At 37.1% G+C, this 16,715-nt stretch overlaps 1 protein-coding gene across 1 annotated transcript in view; it reads left to right on the forward strand.

Annotated features, from left to right (window-relative positions):
* Positions 1 to 16,715, forward strand: part of LOC149185646 (single myb histone 4-like) — a 182,086-nt gene that overhangs the window by 119,546 nt on the left and 45,825 nt on the right. The window contains exon 3 of the mRNA XM_089410754.1: positions 9,626 to 9,710. Coding sequence (XP_089266880.1) covers positions 9,626 to 9,710 — 85 coding nt within the window. The remainder of the gene's footprint in view (positions 1 to 9,625; positions 9,711 to 16,715) is intronic.

Raw genomic sequence — 16,715 nt, forward strand, 5'->3', positions numbered from 1 at the left:
TGCTCTTCTTGGCCCTTTTGCCATGGTTTGCCCTAAACCCTAATCTAAAGTTTTGGGACTATTTCTTATGTGGTTTTGTAGATTTTTGAGCTCCGAAAGTTTGATTTTCAGGTGGCTTTTTCTTCAAAATTTTTTGGGTCGCTCGAACAAGTGCATCGACAAGGCTTGAGCCCTAGGGTTTGATCTCTAAACCCCTAGTCTTATCTCTGTTTTATTACAATAGTTAAATCAACAACAATTAAGCCCTAAAATCACATGCTACATGGTCAAAATTGTTTCAAATTGCAAAAATTTCGTTTTCATGAATTTTGGCCATTTGGGCACCTTAGATATAGCCTATATCTAATTTTATGCTTGCTGGAATTCACTGCATAACTAAAGATTTCAGATCTGAAATTTCTGAAGCACAAACTTAAATAAGGGTAAGAAACTTGAGATTTTCAGTTATAGTGAAATTTTCCTATTTTTGGAATGTTAGAGGCATTGATTGTAGCTTTATTAGCTTTCTGATCTGTTGGTTATTCACTGCTGTAATAAATAGATCAGATCTAAAGATTTCTGAATCATACCATCTTAAAGCCCTAAAATTTGATTTTTTCAAGTTTGTAAAATTTTTACTATTTTTGGGCATTGTCTTTGGCATTGCTAGCCTGCTGGTCTGTCATTTACTTATTGCAGAAATAGACATATCAGATTTGAAATATCTCTGAAAATGCATCTTAAAGAGGTTAGTACATTTGATTTTTCAAGTTTGTTAAATTATTTGGTGGTTGGGTCAATTTTTGTGACATTGGGCAAACATAAGCATTTGTAAATTGATATCTACTTACAGCTGTTATAACTTATTTAACTGCTTTCCTAACAATCACTTGTTACTTATAAAAAGATCATTGGAACATAAAGTGCTTAAGAATCTTCATATTTTTTTACTTGTTCCTAACATTAATATTTTGAAAGTGGCTGACCTTGTGTTGTTCACATCTAATAAGCTCACTCAACTATAAGCACTTGAAATCATAAATTGTCTTGGCAACAAATCTCTTGGTCATATTGGTATCTTGTTTATATGATTGAATTTGGGCACATCTAATTTTCGATTAAGATAATTTGTCTCATCTAAGGTATTGGATAATGTTGAACAATGACATCTAATAGCTTTGTGAAGTTTGCACTTGTATCTTTTTACCATTTATCTTGTTAAGATTGTTATCCCAATAATTGTTAAGTACTCTTTGCTTTAGGACAATTCACACTAAGTACTTAAGTATCTTAAACAATCCTAACTCAAGATAATTTCACTTTCATGGAAAGGAAACTCTTTTTTGCAATGTGGATAACTCTCACAGATCTATTCCAGAGTAGCAGTGATGCAAGGAAATTGACATTCAGAGATAAACTCATGAGCATTCGAATGTAGAAAAATGAAACCATTCCACAATACCTATCCAAATTCACTTAGGTTCAAGATGAACTTGGATGAGTAGGAGAAAATGTGCTATCATCCGAACTTGTGAGCTTAGCACCCCTTGGCCTTCCGAAATCCCGACACAACTCTGAGGATTCAGTTAATGGAAGAGGCAAGCTACCAGATTGGGAGAGACTTTGGGCTGATTTGGTGCAGGAGGAGATTAGAAGCAACGCTAGAGATGATGTCACAACCAGAGTTGAGGAGGAAGAGAACTTTGCCTTAGCGGGCAAAGGAAAGAAAGCCAAGGGCAAGAGGGCCCAAGGCAAGCCATACTCTAGTTAGAACGAGGGCAATAAGAATGACCTCAACAAAATTAAATTTTTTGATTGCCATAAATATGGATACTATGCAGCCAAGTGTCCGCACAAGAAATCTGGGAAGAAGCCTGCAAGAGCAGGAGGTGATGCTCTTGCATCACAATTCAAATTGGATTTCACCCTCATTGCATGCATGGCAAGCACTGTACGAGGCAATGTATGATACTTGGACTTTGGAGCCTCATCTCATATGATGGGATCTAAGGAGTTCTTCAACAACCTAGAAGAGAAGGACCTACAATTACACATAGAACTCGGAGAGGATGGGGGTATAGTACCAAAGGAATTGGCACTGTCACGTTTAAGAGGGAGTCAGGCTCCCATGTTCGTCTAAAAAATGTAATGTATGTGACTGGTCTGAAGAAAAAATTGATTTCTGTAGCTATATTGGAGGACAGAGCTTAAGATGTGGTGTTTAGTAAGGGGAAAGCTTATCTGAAGTTTGAAGCATGTTGTTATTGGACAAGTGAAGAAATTGGTGTTTGGGTCAAAAATCTCAATAGCTGCGTTGCATTGAGTAGTAAAGTAGAACATGTTCATAGTCAAGATTTTGGAGAACTCTGGCATAGATACATGGGTCACCTACACCATGGAACTTTGAAAATCATTCAACAGATCACTACTGGACTTCCAAAATGCACACTTGACCAACATGATGTTTACAAGGGATGTACTCATGGGAAATATGTCAAAGCCTCCTTCTAGGGCCAAGATAGCAGAGTTGGCGCCATCTTGGAGTGAGTCCACTCAGATGTGTGGATCATTTTCTACAGTCTCAGTTGCAAAACACATGTATTATATAATTTTCATAGATGACTTTTCCCACAAGTGCTAGATCTATTTTATGAAGAAGAAAGATGAAGTGTTTGCAAAATTTGTTGAATTCAAAGCATTGGTTGAAAATGAGACTGGTTAGAAAATTAAATGCCTGAGAAGTGATAATGGAGGAGAATTTGTGTCTAATGCTTTCAAAGATTTTTGTGCCAAGGAAGGCATTAGAAGAGAACTTATTGCAGCCCACAACCCACAACAAAATGGGGTGGTAGAGAGGAAAAACATAAGCATTGTAGGGGATGCAAAAGCAATGCTGCATGATCAGGGATTACCACTATATCTGCAGGCAAAAGCATGCAACACAACAATTTATTTGTAGAACCAGAGCCCTCACAAAATACTTGGCATGATCACACCCAAAGAAGCTTTCTATGGGAGGAAGCTAGATGAATCCCATTTTCGGTTTTTTGGAGCTACCATTTATTGTCATGTCTCCAAGGATAGCAGGAAAAAGTTAGAGCCTACAACTGAGATGGAGATCTTTCTAGGATGCATAGAGACACCTCATAACTATTGAGTGTATTTGCCCTCACTCAGGATGACAGTGATGATGAGAGATGTTAGATTTGATGAGGAGAAGGCTATGAGAAGCTTTCTAGAGCGAGAGCTGAGTATTCCGCAAGAGGAGGAGCTTTTAGCTCTAGAGGAGGTGCTTTTAGCTGCAAAGGGGGAGCCTCAGTCAGAGCCTCAAGATATTTTGGAGCAACCACATGTGGAGGAGCAAAAAGGAGGCAAAGTGGAGGCACCCAGTCAACAAGAATCTTCCAAAGAGTGGAGGAAGAGAACTAGAGAGGCAGACAGGTTGGTGCAGGATGCACATGAGCATGTGGGAGGTCCTACATCCTTGCGCAAGCAGAGGAGATCACCATACTGGTATACTGGTTATATGGCACTTATGACATAACTCATTGATTCTGAGCCTTCTTCATTTGAGGAGGCAATGTCCCAACCAGTACGGGTAGATGCCATGGTGGAGGAGTATGACTCCAGCATGAAGAAAAATGTATGGGAGGAGGTGCCAAGACTAGAGAACGAGTCGGTGGTTGGTACCAGATGGATAACAAGTGAAACATGCAGCTGATGGCAGTATCAAGAAGTACAAGGCCAAATTTGTGGCCAAAGGATTCTCAAGGGTAGAGGGAGTTGATTATGAGGAGACGTTTGCCACAGTGGCAAGATACTCCTCCATCAGAACCATTCTAGCATTAGTTGCGTAGGTGGGGTGGAAGATCCACCAAATGGATGTGAAGATTGCTTTCCTAAGTGTAGTGGTTGAGGAAGAGATTTACATATAGAGCATCCTGAGCGATTTGAGACATTTGACAGGGAGACCCGTGTGTAGACTCAGGAGAGCCCTTTATGGTCTCAAACAAGTACCCCATGCTTGGTACACTCGGATCAACACATATCTCAGTGGGTTGGGCTTCACTAAGAGTGAAGCAGATGCCAATCTCTACTACATTGTGGTAGATGGCAAATTGCTCATTCTAATCCTGTATGTAGATCACTTGATATTAATAGGGGATGAGAAGCTGATCCAGTATTGCAAGGAGGACCTTACAAGAGAGTTCGAGATGAAGGACATGGGCTTGATGCATTACTTCCTTCAATTGGAGGTGTGGGAGATGGAGAGTTGTTTGTGGGTCAGGGGAAGTATACCTTTGAAATACTTCAGAGATTCCATATTCAAGACTGCAAGCCTATGGACACTCCTTTAGCTGCCAACTGGAGGAAGGAGGATTCTTCTATAGGAGAGGCAGTAAATGCTACCATCTACAGACAACTGGTGGGGTCCTTGATGTATTTGGTGAACCCAAGGCCCGCCATATGTTATTCTGTTAATCAACCGAGTCAGTTTATGGTGAAGCCTACCAAGCTTCACTGGAAAGCTACGAAACATGTGCCTAGATAGCTCAAAGGCACAACATATTTTGGGCTATGGTATAGGAGAATTGATGGTTTGAAGCTCCAAGGCTTCACTGATGCAAATTGGGCAGGGAGTCCATCAGACAGGAAGAGCACTTTAGGAGCTATCTTCAGTGTTGGGTCAACAACTATTTCTTGGTATAGTAGTAAACAAAGATCTGTAGCACTCAGCTTTGTAAAGGCACAATATATGGCTGCTAGTCAAGCAACATGCGAGGCCATATGGATGAGGAAAATTATTGTTGGTCTTTTATGTCAGGAGATGGATCCTACTATTATTCATTGTGATAATCAGAGTTGTATCAAACTCTTTGAAAATCCAGTATTTCATGACAGGTCCAAGCACATTGATATCAGGTACCATCACTTGAGAGATTGTGTGCAGAGGAGAATCATGATGTTGCAATACATTCCCATAGAGGAGCAAGATGCAAATATTTTGACAAAGGCATTGTCAAGAGGCAAATTCGAGTTCCACAGGAGTAGGATAGGGGTGGTGCAGAACCATTTTCTTGCTAAGAGGGAGTGAATTTGACTTGGGCATAAGTCAAATGGAGAATTTCCTTTTTGCACATCAGCAGGATGACTTGGATTGCAGTTAGCTGGAGTGACATGATTTTATCTCCTAGTTAATTCGGTGAAGTTGAGTTATAGGGTAGAAGTAGAGTTGTGCATGGGTTGATTGCTAAAAGTTAGCAATCTAGTGGAGTTATTGTTAGTTAAACTCAATTAACTGAGCTCTTGTATTTAGTGGAGTCAGTAGGAGTTTAGTTGAGTAGTTATAACAATTGTTAACTCATTGATTTCTCAATTAATTGATCAATTTACTAAAAATAAACCCAGTCATGCATTGAATTCGAATTGCCTAGTTTGAGTGGAGGAAAAGGCATATTGTAATTATCAATTGTGGGCTAGTTGAGTGTACAATGTTTTTTTTGCATTGAGCAGGTGGTCAATTCCTTCAGAATCTGTGTAAGGAAATAGGGAATTCTCCTATTTTTTAGGGGCTAATTTTCTCCAGGATTGCGCAAGGAAATAGGAGGAAGGCTGAAGCTTGAATTGGCAAGTGTTGGTCAGAGTAGTTCAGTGAGTAGGAGATCAAAATTGTAGTGTAGGGATTGAAACAAGACATTGTAATTGATCCATATTCTCATCTAAATTAATGCAAAGCAGCGAAGGGGTTTTTCCCAGTTGGGTTCCCCTGTAAAATCATTGTGTTCCTTGTGTTTTGATGGTTGCATGTTATTGCATGTGTTTTTATCATGTGTTTTCCTTTCCGCAGAATATTAGAAGAAATTTGTGTCTCTTGATTTCAGTTCGATTTCATTAGCAATAGCAAATTTCTTGCAATTTCTACAAAAACTTCTTCATTTTTGTCAGCGGTGATTTTGTCAACTTCCTTTTGTAGATTTTGTATTGCTTTTTTACTGTGTTGAAAATTTATTTTTGAGATATCTTGTATGTATTCTGGTGTTACGGAATCTGATTTAAAGGTGATGTCCTATAGTGTTATTTCTCCCTGTAAGAATAGTTAAAAATTTCTTTTTCGTATTTTTGATGAAGGAGCCGAGAGTTTCCATCTAAGTTGAACCCAAAATTATATCACTATCATCACAAAATAAGGTTTTAATAGTGAATTGCGAGATAACAGTATTATCTCTAATACTTAGTTGTGGATTGCTTATGTCATATTTTTTTTACTCATTGAGTCTATAGTTCCAATTATATTCGATTAAGGAATCACTAATTGGTGAGCAGATTCAGTGTTGACATAATTATTATCTTCAGTAGGATCAATAGAGATTATAGTATCCCTTCTTGTAAGTCATCCTTTGATTTTAAATAGTGCACTAACACATTTACTAAAGGTTTATGAAATCTCTCATTATTGGTCTTCGTTTTTTTCTTTTATGGGATGAGCTTAGGGTTTTAAAGGTAATTGATTTAAATTTTTATTAATCCTTCAATCCCTTCTAATTATAACTCCTTTTGTACTCTATACTTTAAAATCTCCCTTTTATAATAATTTTAGCTTTCTAACTTTTTTTATAATATATATATATATTATTTTTTTCTAATTTATTTGTTTTAAATTGCAACTTTGGCATAACTTATCTTTTATAAAACTTGTGTGGTGCTTAAACCATTATTTAATATTTAATATGAGTTGCAGACCGTACGGACATGTCGAATATTCAAACGACTTGAGGCTGCTTGCAACTGTATAGGTAGTTTTGTTCTATTTCATTCAATCAAATTAAAAAAATGAATAACTTGATCACTTAAATGCTCACCACACACCTTATTATTTTGTTGAAATGAAATTAATGTAATCACAACGAAGTTTTGTCTTGACAAAACGATACAAATTGTATGGCTCGAAATAACACCTTGATACGAATTGATTGAACTTCACTGGACTTACCACTGTATATAGTTCACATGAATCATACAAAATTGGAACGTGGCATCGAAATGCATAGTAACAACTGACTACGTCTTGATGCACATAATGGTTCAGCGACAACAGAGAAGAAGAATTCGACTTCTGTGGAGATAATCACTGTGGCATGTAAGAACATAGTTTGGCGGTAGGTGGATAAGGAGTCCACTGCTTGGCGGCCTTCGGTGGTCATGCTGCGTTGCGCTGTACGACCCAATGGTGGTGGTTTGCTCACGGAAGAGGCGATGGTCAGGGGCATAGTCGGTGGTGGTGTGCTGGCGGAAGAGGCGGTGGTTAGGTGCGTAGTCGTTGGTGGCCGTTGGCGGCGTAACCACACTGACTGGCGGCTCGACGTCTTTTTGTCCGCTAGGCTGTGATCCTTTTTTGTGTTTTTTTAATATTATATATATATATCTATATATCTATATATATATTATTTTCTTTTTATAATTTGTTTCTTCCCTTTTTTTTGTTTGCTTATAAATATATATAATATTTTTATTTTTTTCAATATATATATATATATATATACACTTATTTTTTTTCACTCTTTTTAATTTTTATTTTTGAACTTTCTTTTATAAACTCTTGTTTTTTTCATTTTTTTTAGTTCTTTGTTTGTTTTTTTGTTTTTAATGACCAAGGGCCTAGCGACAAAATTGGAGAACCTTCAAAATTTTTTGTAGCCAGACACTTCAATTGCAACGACAATGAAGTTGATAGCCAAAAGTCAGATTAGACTGGCTCTGTGCAGCAATTGAGCAACCAAAGGATTGAACAACTCTGATATCAAATGTTATGAACAAAGTTCATATACACAACATAATACTTCGAAGATCTGAAATATATAAATATCCATGATATGACAAATATATTTATATAAGAATGTAGAAAGGATATGAGATATGGAATTATTACAAATGGGGGCCCACTTATATACCTAGGCAGGTGCCCCTTTATGAATGGTTACAACCTTATGAGACATGCCTATTCAATACTAATTATTAGTTAATTAATCATTATTCATGATTGTTATTATTTATATCATTTGTGTTATTATATATATATGTTATTCATAACAACATTCAAGAACAACATTGGCATCAGTGACGACTCCATTTAACAGAGATTTGTGATACCCAAAGATGCTCTAATAGATGACCATACACCCATTGCAAAAAGACAAGAAAGAAAAATATGGCTTACTAGATTCTTGTGATTGCTTGCATATATATATATATATATTTTATTTATTTAGTTTTTGTAAATAGCCAAAGGCCTGAACACAAAATGGAGAGCCTCCAAATTCTTGTAGGGCTAAAAAACCCCAATCGGACGACAACGAACTTGATGAGGAATTTATGGCCAAAGGCCGGGATCGGAGAATGCGACTCTAATACCAATGTAACGAACATGGTTTGTAATATGTATATGCAACGAAATATTCAAAGTATCTGGAATATAAAAATGTCCATCATAGGATGAGTTATATATTTATATAAGAAATATTGAATGTACAGAAGATATGATATGATATGATGATTATAAATGAGGGCCCGCTTCTATACCTAGGCAAGTGCCCTTTCATGCATGGTCATGTCCTTAGAGACAATGCTCTTCTAGACTAATCATTATTTAATTAATCATTATTAAGATTATTATTAATCTTTATATTCATTTTATTTTTATATATATTATATTTCATAACAATGTCTATGTTGTCCCCTTAATCAAGCTATAAATCTGAAATATTGCCTCCTAGATAATATTATATGGAGGAAGCAAAAATCTGTAGACATTTCAATTAGCTTCTCTACATTACGTTTTTCACTAGAATAGCACACAAATAACATACAATGATCAGAAAGTTGAAATGTATAAGCTTGTAGTTCTATTAAATAAAAAAATGTTGATTATGTTTGGAAATTAACATATTGTTGATGTATAATTTTCCTTTAAACCATGTGTTTTGCCTCTCATTTGAGAAATATCAATTTAATTGTATAAGATCCGTAATTTCAATTAAAATTTAATGCAAGTCAGTAAAAGTAACAAAAAGGAAAAATGATGTTTGTTGGATTTGAGAAGTAGCAACATCATGATTTTGCAAATGATGAACTCCATTAGAAATGGAAAATTGTTTGTGTCCTTCGAAAGTATTTTGTTTCTATGAAGCTAGAAGAGAGTATAAAAGAACCAAAGTTGACATGTAAAATATAAATCTGTATGTATTACTCAAATCCCATACTTATTTTGTGCAAAAACAAACACATAATTGAAAATATTGATTCTTGGCCATATCCTATTTAAGATTTGATTTTTCAAGTTAGGCATCTCTTTTTTCTTTTTTGCGAGGGTGGAATAAAATGCTTACTAATTACATATACAATTGTTCATACTTCTAATATTTTCAAGGTCATGTCCTTATAGCGATGCATGGAGAAAACACGTTAAATCCATTTGACACTCTATTTGTTAATGTCATGACATCCTTATCTTCTCCATATCTCTTAGTTCACAATGTCATAAAATGGATATGGCCTATTAGTAGGAAATCCAATGCTTCAAAATCAAGCAAAATATACGATAGTCATGTGTGTTGAATTATTTTGCTGACAGTATTTATCATTGTGGCAGGTACGATGGTATGATTTTAGAAGCCCTTACAAGTATGCAAGATCCAAATGGGATAGACATTGCCACAATTGCAAGTTTCATGGAGGTAGGTTGGGCTTATTTTGCAAATTATTCAAATTTGTGTAACTGATGGCGTTAGGATTTCTGGATTCGTTAGTGGTTGTCTATTTTATACATATTCACATGTTTTTACTTTTGATTATAATGGCTTATTAAGTTTATTATCTGGTTATGAGTGGGTAAATAGTTTTATACGTGTACTTTTCCATTAAGGGAGAATACTACTTGTAGTGCTTTTCCATTATGTGGGAATGGTTTTAATAGTTTGATATTTTATATGTAATGTGCTGTCGTTTATATATTAGGAAGAAAGCATATTCTAACTTGAACATGTAACGTCGAAAGTTGTGGATTTAAAGGCATTGTATATGAAGGATATTGAAACAACTAGAAAATGCCCCGGGTTGGTAAAGTTTATTCCCAAGAGGGTATGAGGTCCATGCCCACTTAAGCACATGGCTTGCTCCTTAGGGCTTGTAGTGAGCACTGAGGGCTGAGCAACCCAGTATGAATCAATCCATCTTTCAAGGCTATTCATTTGTAGACGCCCTTGGTGCATTCCTCTTAGGATATATGTCACAAGGTATACATATAGTTCAGTCTTAATAAATGATTTTATTATGAGTTGAAAGGCCATTTGTACATCCAAACTAGAAAATCCCACGGATTGAAGAGGGAGAATTGGCAGTGCCATTAATTGTGTTACAGTGATGTCAAATAGTACACTACTAGCTATACAGAGTATTATAATTTATATAAATAAAATATTGTAAATATATAATGTTTGAAGGCTAATTTTGTGAACCAAGCAAACCAACAAGCTTTCTACAAGCATAATCACAATGGAATGCTATCGTAACATTGCAACAACATTGAATCTAGCATATGATCTCATCACCTAAAATACAATATGGGTACACACTAGGGCAAGTAATGCAACTCAGATAATTTCACCTTTTTCTCAGAGGTTTCCTGGATCTTAACTATGTGAATTTTCAACCTTAGGGCTTTCATGAAATATAAATAAAAGAACAGGAATGATGGACAATACTTCACCTCTTAATAACCCCATTCAACATGACAATCTAAGAGAAAAGATAGCAAAGTGTGCCAGCAAGTTTCATCCTTTTTGGGAAATTTAAACATGGATAAAACATATCTAAACTTTAGTTTATGACTGCTGTAATTAAAGCATTAAATCTGCCCTATCTTTTTCAATATTATTGTTAAATTGTTTAACAATTTCAGCTTTAACTTCGTCAAATCAACAAGACATAGAAGTGTGTGTGTTTGTGTATATTCGAAAGGAAACTTCTTTTGTTGCTCCTCCTAAAGTATGAAAGAATGATTCAACTTGTTGGGCTTTTGATGTCAAGGCAATTCCTCCACAGTGATGTTGTCTGTAAGTTCTCTTTATTGCGAGCAGGTTGATGGAAGAACTGATGTTTTTTTGTTTCTCAAAACTCGTGAGTGCAACCTCCAATCCAACTTTCACTTATGGATGGAATGTGAATAGTTTTTCTAAAGTAATTTTGAATGTTTTTTTTGGTTAGCTAGAACTAGGGGGTTATGAACCGATGACCTTCACACAAAGAGTACCTTAAAAATTCAATCTATTGCTAACTTTTCTATGCTTCATGGGCCAGGAGCTTTGAATACTTATTTGCCATGCTACAAAAAATATCTACATTTCCTTGTTAATTCTCCTGCGAACCTTACACCTAACAATTTATTGACCTAACCGAATACAAATCCACTAAATGAAACACAACTAGAATCTTAACTTAATTAGTGGAAGCAAAATATACCAATCTCAATCAGAAAATTGACACAAATAGATTATGTCCAATTAAGAGTTCTTCATTAAAATCGCGAAACCTACTCGGGTTCCTATCCTAGGACAATGGCCCAACTAAGCAGTTTACAATCACAATAATAAACATGAAGTTATCCACCCAATTAAACCCTAGATCTATCCTTCAATCTTCTTCAACTGATTTGGATCTATCTCCCTTGCTGCTCCTTGCACCTTCCTCGAGTATCTTACTCCTCACTTCAGAAAACCTCTTTCTCAATGGCTTGTGCCGCTATATGGCATGTCTTTCTTCTATCCTTAGCCTTTCTTTTATAACTTGACATTGAGTTAATCCCTAACCCTAATCACCAAAATGATTGAGGGAAAATATTAGATCTCGCCTCACTTGAGATGGGAAGAGATTAAAACACAATCATTAAAGTAATTATTTCAATTTTCCTAAGTTTCCTCTAGCTCAATTAGCGAACATAATAATTATGTGCTTTCCTAAGTAAAAACTTATGGTAAGTTACAAAAGCAACTTGCTCACACTAGAGCAAGTGTCCAAGGAGATCATGGGCAAGTTTTGCATGCCTAGACACTTAGGCTTGTGTAGAAGTACCTGATTGAGCTACAAACATCAACACTCCCTCTTAGCAAGAGAGGTACTTCTACCCATTGGAATTGCCATCTGTTGCCTTAGCTACTCCCTTTGAAATGGAAGCCTTTCTTGGCACCTGGTTTAGAAACATCATTGAAGTCTTGCTCCCCTTGGTCTAGTTCCTAGAACCCCCCTGCTCCTGAACAACATTTTGTAAGGTCATCTCATACTAGGAGACCTTCTTGACAAATTTGGAGGAGTCTGTTGATTGCTCCTCCTCACCTGAACCTAAAGGTTGAATCCCTTTGAGTTGCTCAACCTTTGGAGCTTCCTACTCCTTGTTCTTTATCATTTTACTGCTTCTTGCTATCACTAGAATAGGTTGGCCATTTAGCCTAGACAATCCGCTCTCAATAATGCTTATGACATGGCCCTCATCAGAGCTAGATCCACTAGGTTTGATCAATGCTTGCCCATTCTAGAATGTTTCACAAAACCCATTCATCTCAGTCATGGAGACTGAGAGCAAACTCACTTGAGCTTTGACACCTAATAACACATCCTTCACTTCTAGCCTGCCTCGTGATTCAAATTGGAATATTGTTGTTCCTGTAATCACTCCAAAATTTCTTCCAAGTTGTTAGAAAAAGAAATGATAGAGGTAACCACAAACCACTTTTGGAGATCAGGACCTAGCTTTCCTAATCTCAGAGAGGGCTCTCTCTTTTTTATTTAACTTTGTTTAAGTTAATTAATTTTAGGCTAGTTATGATTTTGCTTGGGTTTTGATTTGAATTTGGGTGATGGGATCACTTAGATGAAAAAGGATTGTATTTTACCATTGGGCTATGGGGTCAAATGTCAGACAAACAAGACTGGATTAAGTTCTAAAAACAGTGTCTAGAGGGCAAGATAGAGGAGTTACTGCAGATCTCAAAGGCTGGAAGGTGAAATGGTTTCCAATTGGATCCAGGGAGCAATTAAGGGTTCCCTAGGCCAGATCATGAAGAGAATGAAAGAGGTCAACCAGGATGGGAGCAATTAAGGGTTCTCAAATCCGGGTATCAGAGGAAAACATATAAATGACTAACTGTGCAAAATAGAGTGTACTTAAACAAATTCTGAGTGATATTTCCAGTTAATTCATTCAAATTTAGAAAACAATTAAGTTTATGAAACACATAAGAAGGTAACAAAATCAGACAAAGAAGATACTTCACTGCAATAGCTCATCTCATGAATCCTCTAGTGCAATATTTTTATTACTTGCTCCAGTCTGTTGACTTGAAAAGTGGTACAATCACCCTTAGGTTTAAGATCAAAATAACTCTACAAATGTATAGCAATCCACACCCAATACTTCGAATTATGAAGTATTTATACAAAAAGAATTTACAAAATATCTCAAACTGCATTGAGAACTAATCTAGGAAAAAGAAATATCTTCATGCAAGAAGATAGAGACAACTATTGAACTGCTGTTTGCTGTCCCTGTTATTTAGGTTCTGTTGTCTTTTAGTCTTCGATATTTTGCCCTTTAAGCTGCTTGGCTGTTTGGTCTTCACGCTGGATGTCATATTTACTTATGACCTTTCATCTGATACACTTTCATCTAATACTCTTTGACCTTGTTGACCTGTCAATATCCTTTTATTGTGCTCTTTTACTTTTTACTGTACATTTATATTTTTACTGTGTATTTACTACAATAAATCATTGAGTTTTTCCCATGTCTCAGTGTCTGGTAATTGGATATTGAGCATTTTTTGGTATATCTCATCTGCCTTTGTATACTTGGCAAAAGTTGGCTTATTGACAAAAAGGTGTTTTACCTCATGCTGGAGGTAAAACAAGTTTTCAAAAGTTTGGTATAATACTTTGGCTGTTGGTATACCCTTCATGGATGAAGTGTTTACCTAATCTCTAGCCACTTCCCTGATCATCTTATTGTAATCCTCCTGTGTTATTAACTTATCATTTATAACTAAGGGATTAGGTAATCCCTTTTGCCTCGAAAGTTTGAACTTAACCATGAACTTGTCAATGGCCAGTTGCATGGTTTGACACTTATCCTCCAAGCTCAACATCAAATTCCTCTTAATGAGGACTCTTCTAACTTCCAAAATTGTACCTGTCCTGTCAGGTATCTCTAGTTCTTGTAGCTCATACTTGTTCTTGGAGTTGAGGAAGTGGATGATTCTTGCTGCCTCCTCTGGCATATCTCCAAGTTCTTCTTTGACTTTTTGAATGGCTTTTGTAGCCTGCTTTATCAATTCAATTTGTTCAAAAATGACTTGAATGGATGGCCAAATATCATTGACAGAGTCAATGATATTGGCACACAGTGGTTCCTTAGCCTGATATGGGCTCATTTAGTGTCAACTGCTTTTCTAAGCCCTTGATTCTTTCTATCATCCTTGTGGCCTTTTGTTGTTCTTCTTTATGCATAATTTGGGCAAGTCTGTAATCTGTCTCCAGGCTGGTGATTTTCTCTTTAAGTTTGTTCATCTCAGTGGTCTGAATGGACATTTCTTCCATTGCTTTGACCGGCCTATTTGCTTCATCTCCTGTCGAGCCTATTGCTGATGTGGTCGGTGTAGACGCTGGTAGTGTAGTGGCCATTGGAGCAGGGGGAGCTAAGGATGTTGCCAATGTAGAAGGTACAACTGTGGTCACTGTTGGAATGATAATTACAGGAGCATTATCCAGACTAGCTTGTTTGAACTGCATCAAGCTATCCAGTTCTTTCTCCATCTCCTTCAACTGATCATTCAGCTGCAACACTAGGTCCATCATCTCTTCATGATTGCTCTGACTTTCCAGGACCTCCTTTATCTGTGGGTGCTGTGAATGAGGCAGCTTAAGTTGTTTCTTGAGGGCTGCTATGTCCTCATTCTTCTTCTTGATTAATTTCTTTGTGGCCTTAACATCACTTGGGTCATGGCCCAGTTCAATGACCAAGTCCTCCAAGGACTTTATTCTGTTGTCTTTGGCCTGTGAGGAGGCCTTCTCCAATTTCAATTGCGCTGTCACACTATCCAATGAATCTTGCAGCTTGTGGGCAGCCATGGCCTTTCTTGTTAGGGTGGAGTAAATCATTTCTGCAGCTTGTTTGTGGAACTCTATCTGATCAATGGGATGAACATCCCAGGCCAACACCTCAAAATTTGTCTTCTTGTAACCTGTTGAGGTCTTTGGTTGCTGTACAGTGGGCTGCAAAAATGATACCTACATTTTCCCTGCTTTGATGTCAAAGGCTGACATCAGTCTGGTCTAGTTTGGTGGTGTAAGCTTGAGGTATTGGGCATATGTCTCTGCCTTCAATTTTTCATTCCTCATCTTTATCTCTTTGAATCTATCTTTGATATCCTTTTCCTTGTCAGCTGGCCTGACAAAGGAAGAAACCTCCATACTCTGCTGTCTCTCTATCATTTGTGTGTTGGAGGTTGATGGCTGTTGTGTTTCACCTGATGCAGCTGTTTTTTCACTTCTCTGCCCCATTGCCTCAGTGTCAGTTATTTCCTCTGAAGCAATGTTCTCCTCTTGTTCAAAGACAAGATTCAACTTGGGCCTCTTTCTTGGCTCAAACAACTCATCAGTAGTCTCCATGGCAGAGCTAGATGCCTCCTCCCTGTTCCTCTTAGGATTTTTCTCTTCATTGGCTAGGGTTTGAAGGACAGGATGAATGTTCACTGGCTCCCCTTGTTTTGGAACTTGCAAGAAAGAGTCGTGATCAAATTGTCTTTCAAGATCAATGAGTGTGTTCTCTACATCCACAACAGTGCTGTCCATATCAATTAAGGTGTTCTCCACCCACTCATCCTGGTTAGCAAATTGTTCAATGTTAGGTCTTGGGTGGTGGATGTATGCTCCCAACTTGACCCTGAGTCTAAGTTTAGTTATAACCCCCTGAGGGTCATACTGCCATATGAAGTTGTTTCTGAACTTCATCTTTTGTAGTAAACTGTTAGCCTCTGGTCCAGCCTCTCTATTGTTGCAAATGAATGGGCCCAATTGTTTTTTCACTTTGAACTGGGTTTTCTTCCTATAACTTAGGAAGTGGACCTCATCATAGTTGATGATTTGTCTGAAGTATTCAAGAGCAAATATCCTCATAGAGGTATTTAGGCAACTTATAGGGGGCTAATTGGCAGCCATAGATTCTGATCTCAGTGTGGTTTTGGTAGAGGTACTAGTCTCCCACCTTGTTGTTCTTTGCCAATTGTAGCTTTCCCTTGATCTTTGGGCTGATTCTAGGTTGAGTCTTAGAAGTCAGCATGTTCATGGCAGGGTATACAAAGGAGTCTATGAAGTCTTTGTAGGTGAATGTTGTGGAAAACTTGTAGACTAAGGGTGTCTAGTAGATCATTGATCTCTCCATTCCCTTGGTATCCAACTTTTGGATGCTCAAAGGGAACTTATCTGTTTGGTAATACAAGAACATATGAAACAACACTGAAGAGTATTTGAAAACTCTTTCAGTGGGCAGTCTAGTGAATTGTTCATGCATTCTGTTTGCAATGAACTGAGCATAATCAAACATGAGAGTAGGAGGCTTTCCTGGTGTAAAAATGGACAAGAAGGCCAAGATGACCTCATCCACATGCTCATTTGTGGTATATCCAAAGATGCAT

Source organism: Pinus tabuliformis, chromosome 3_1 (genome assembly GCF_031772625.1).
Source record: "Pinus tabuliformis cultivar Carrire ecotype Pingquan chromosome 3_1, CPIR1, whole genome shotgun sequence".
Lineage (NCBI taxonomy): Eukaryota > Viridiplantae > Streptophyta > Pinopsida > Pinales > Pinaceae > Pinus > Pinus tabuliformis.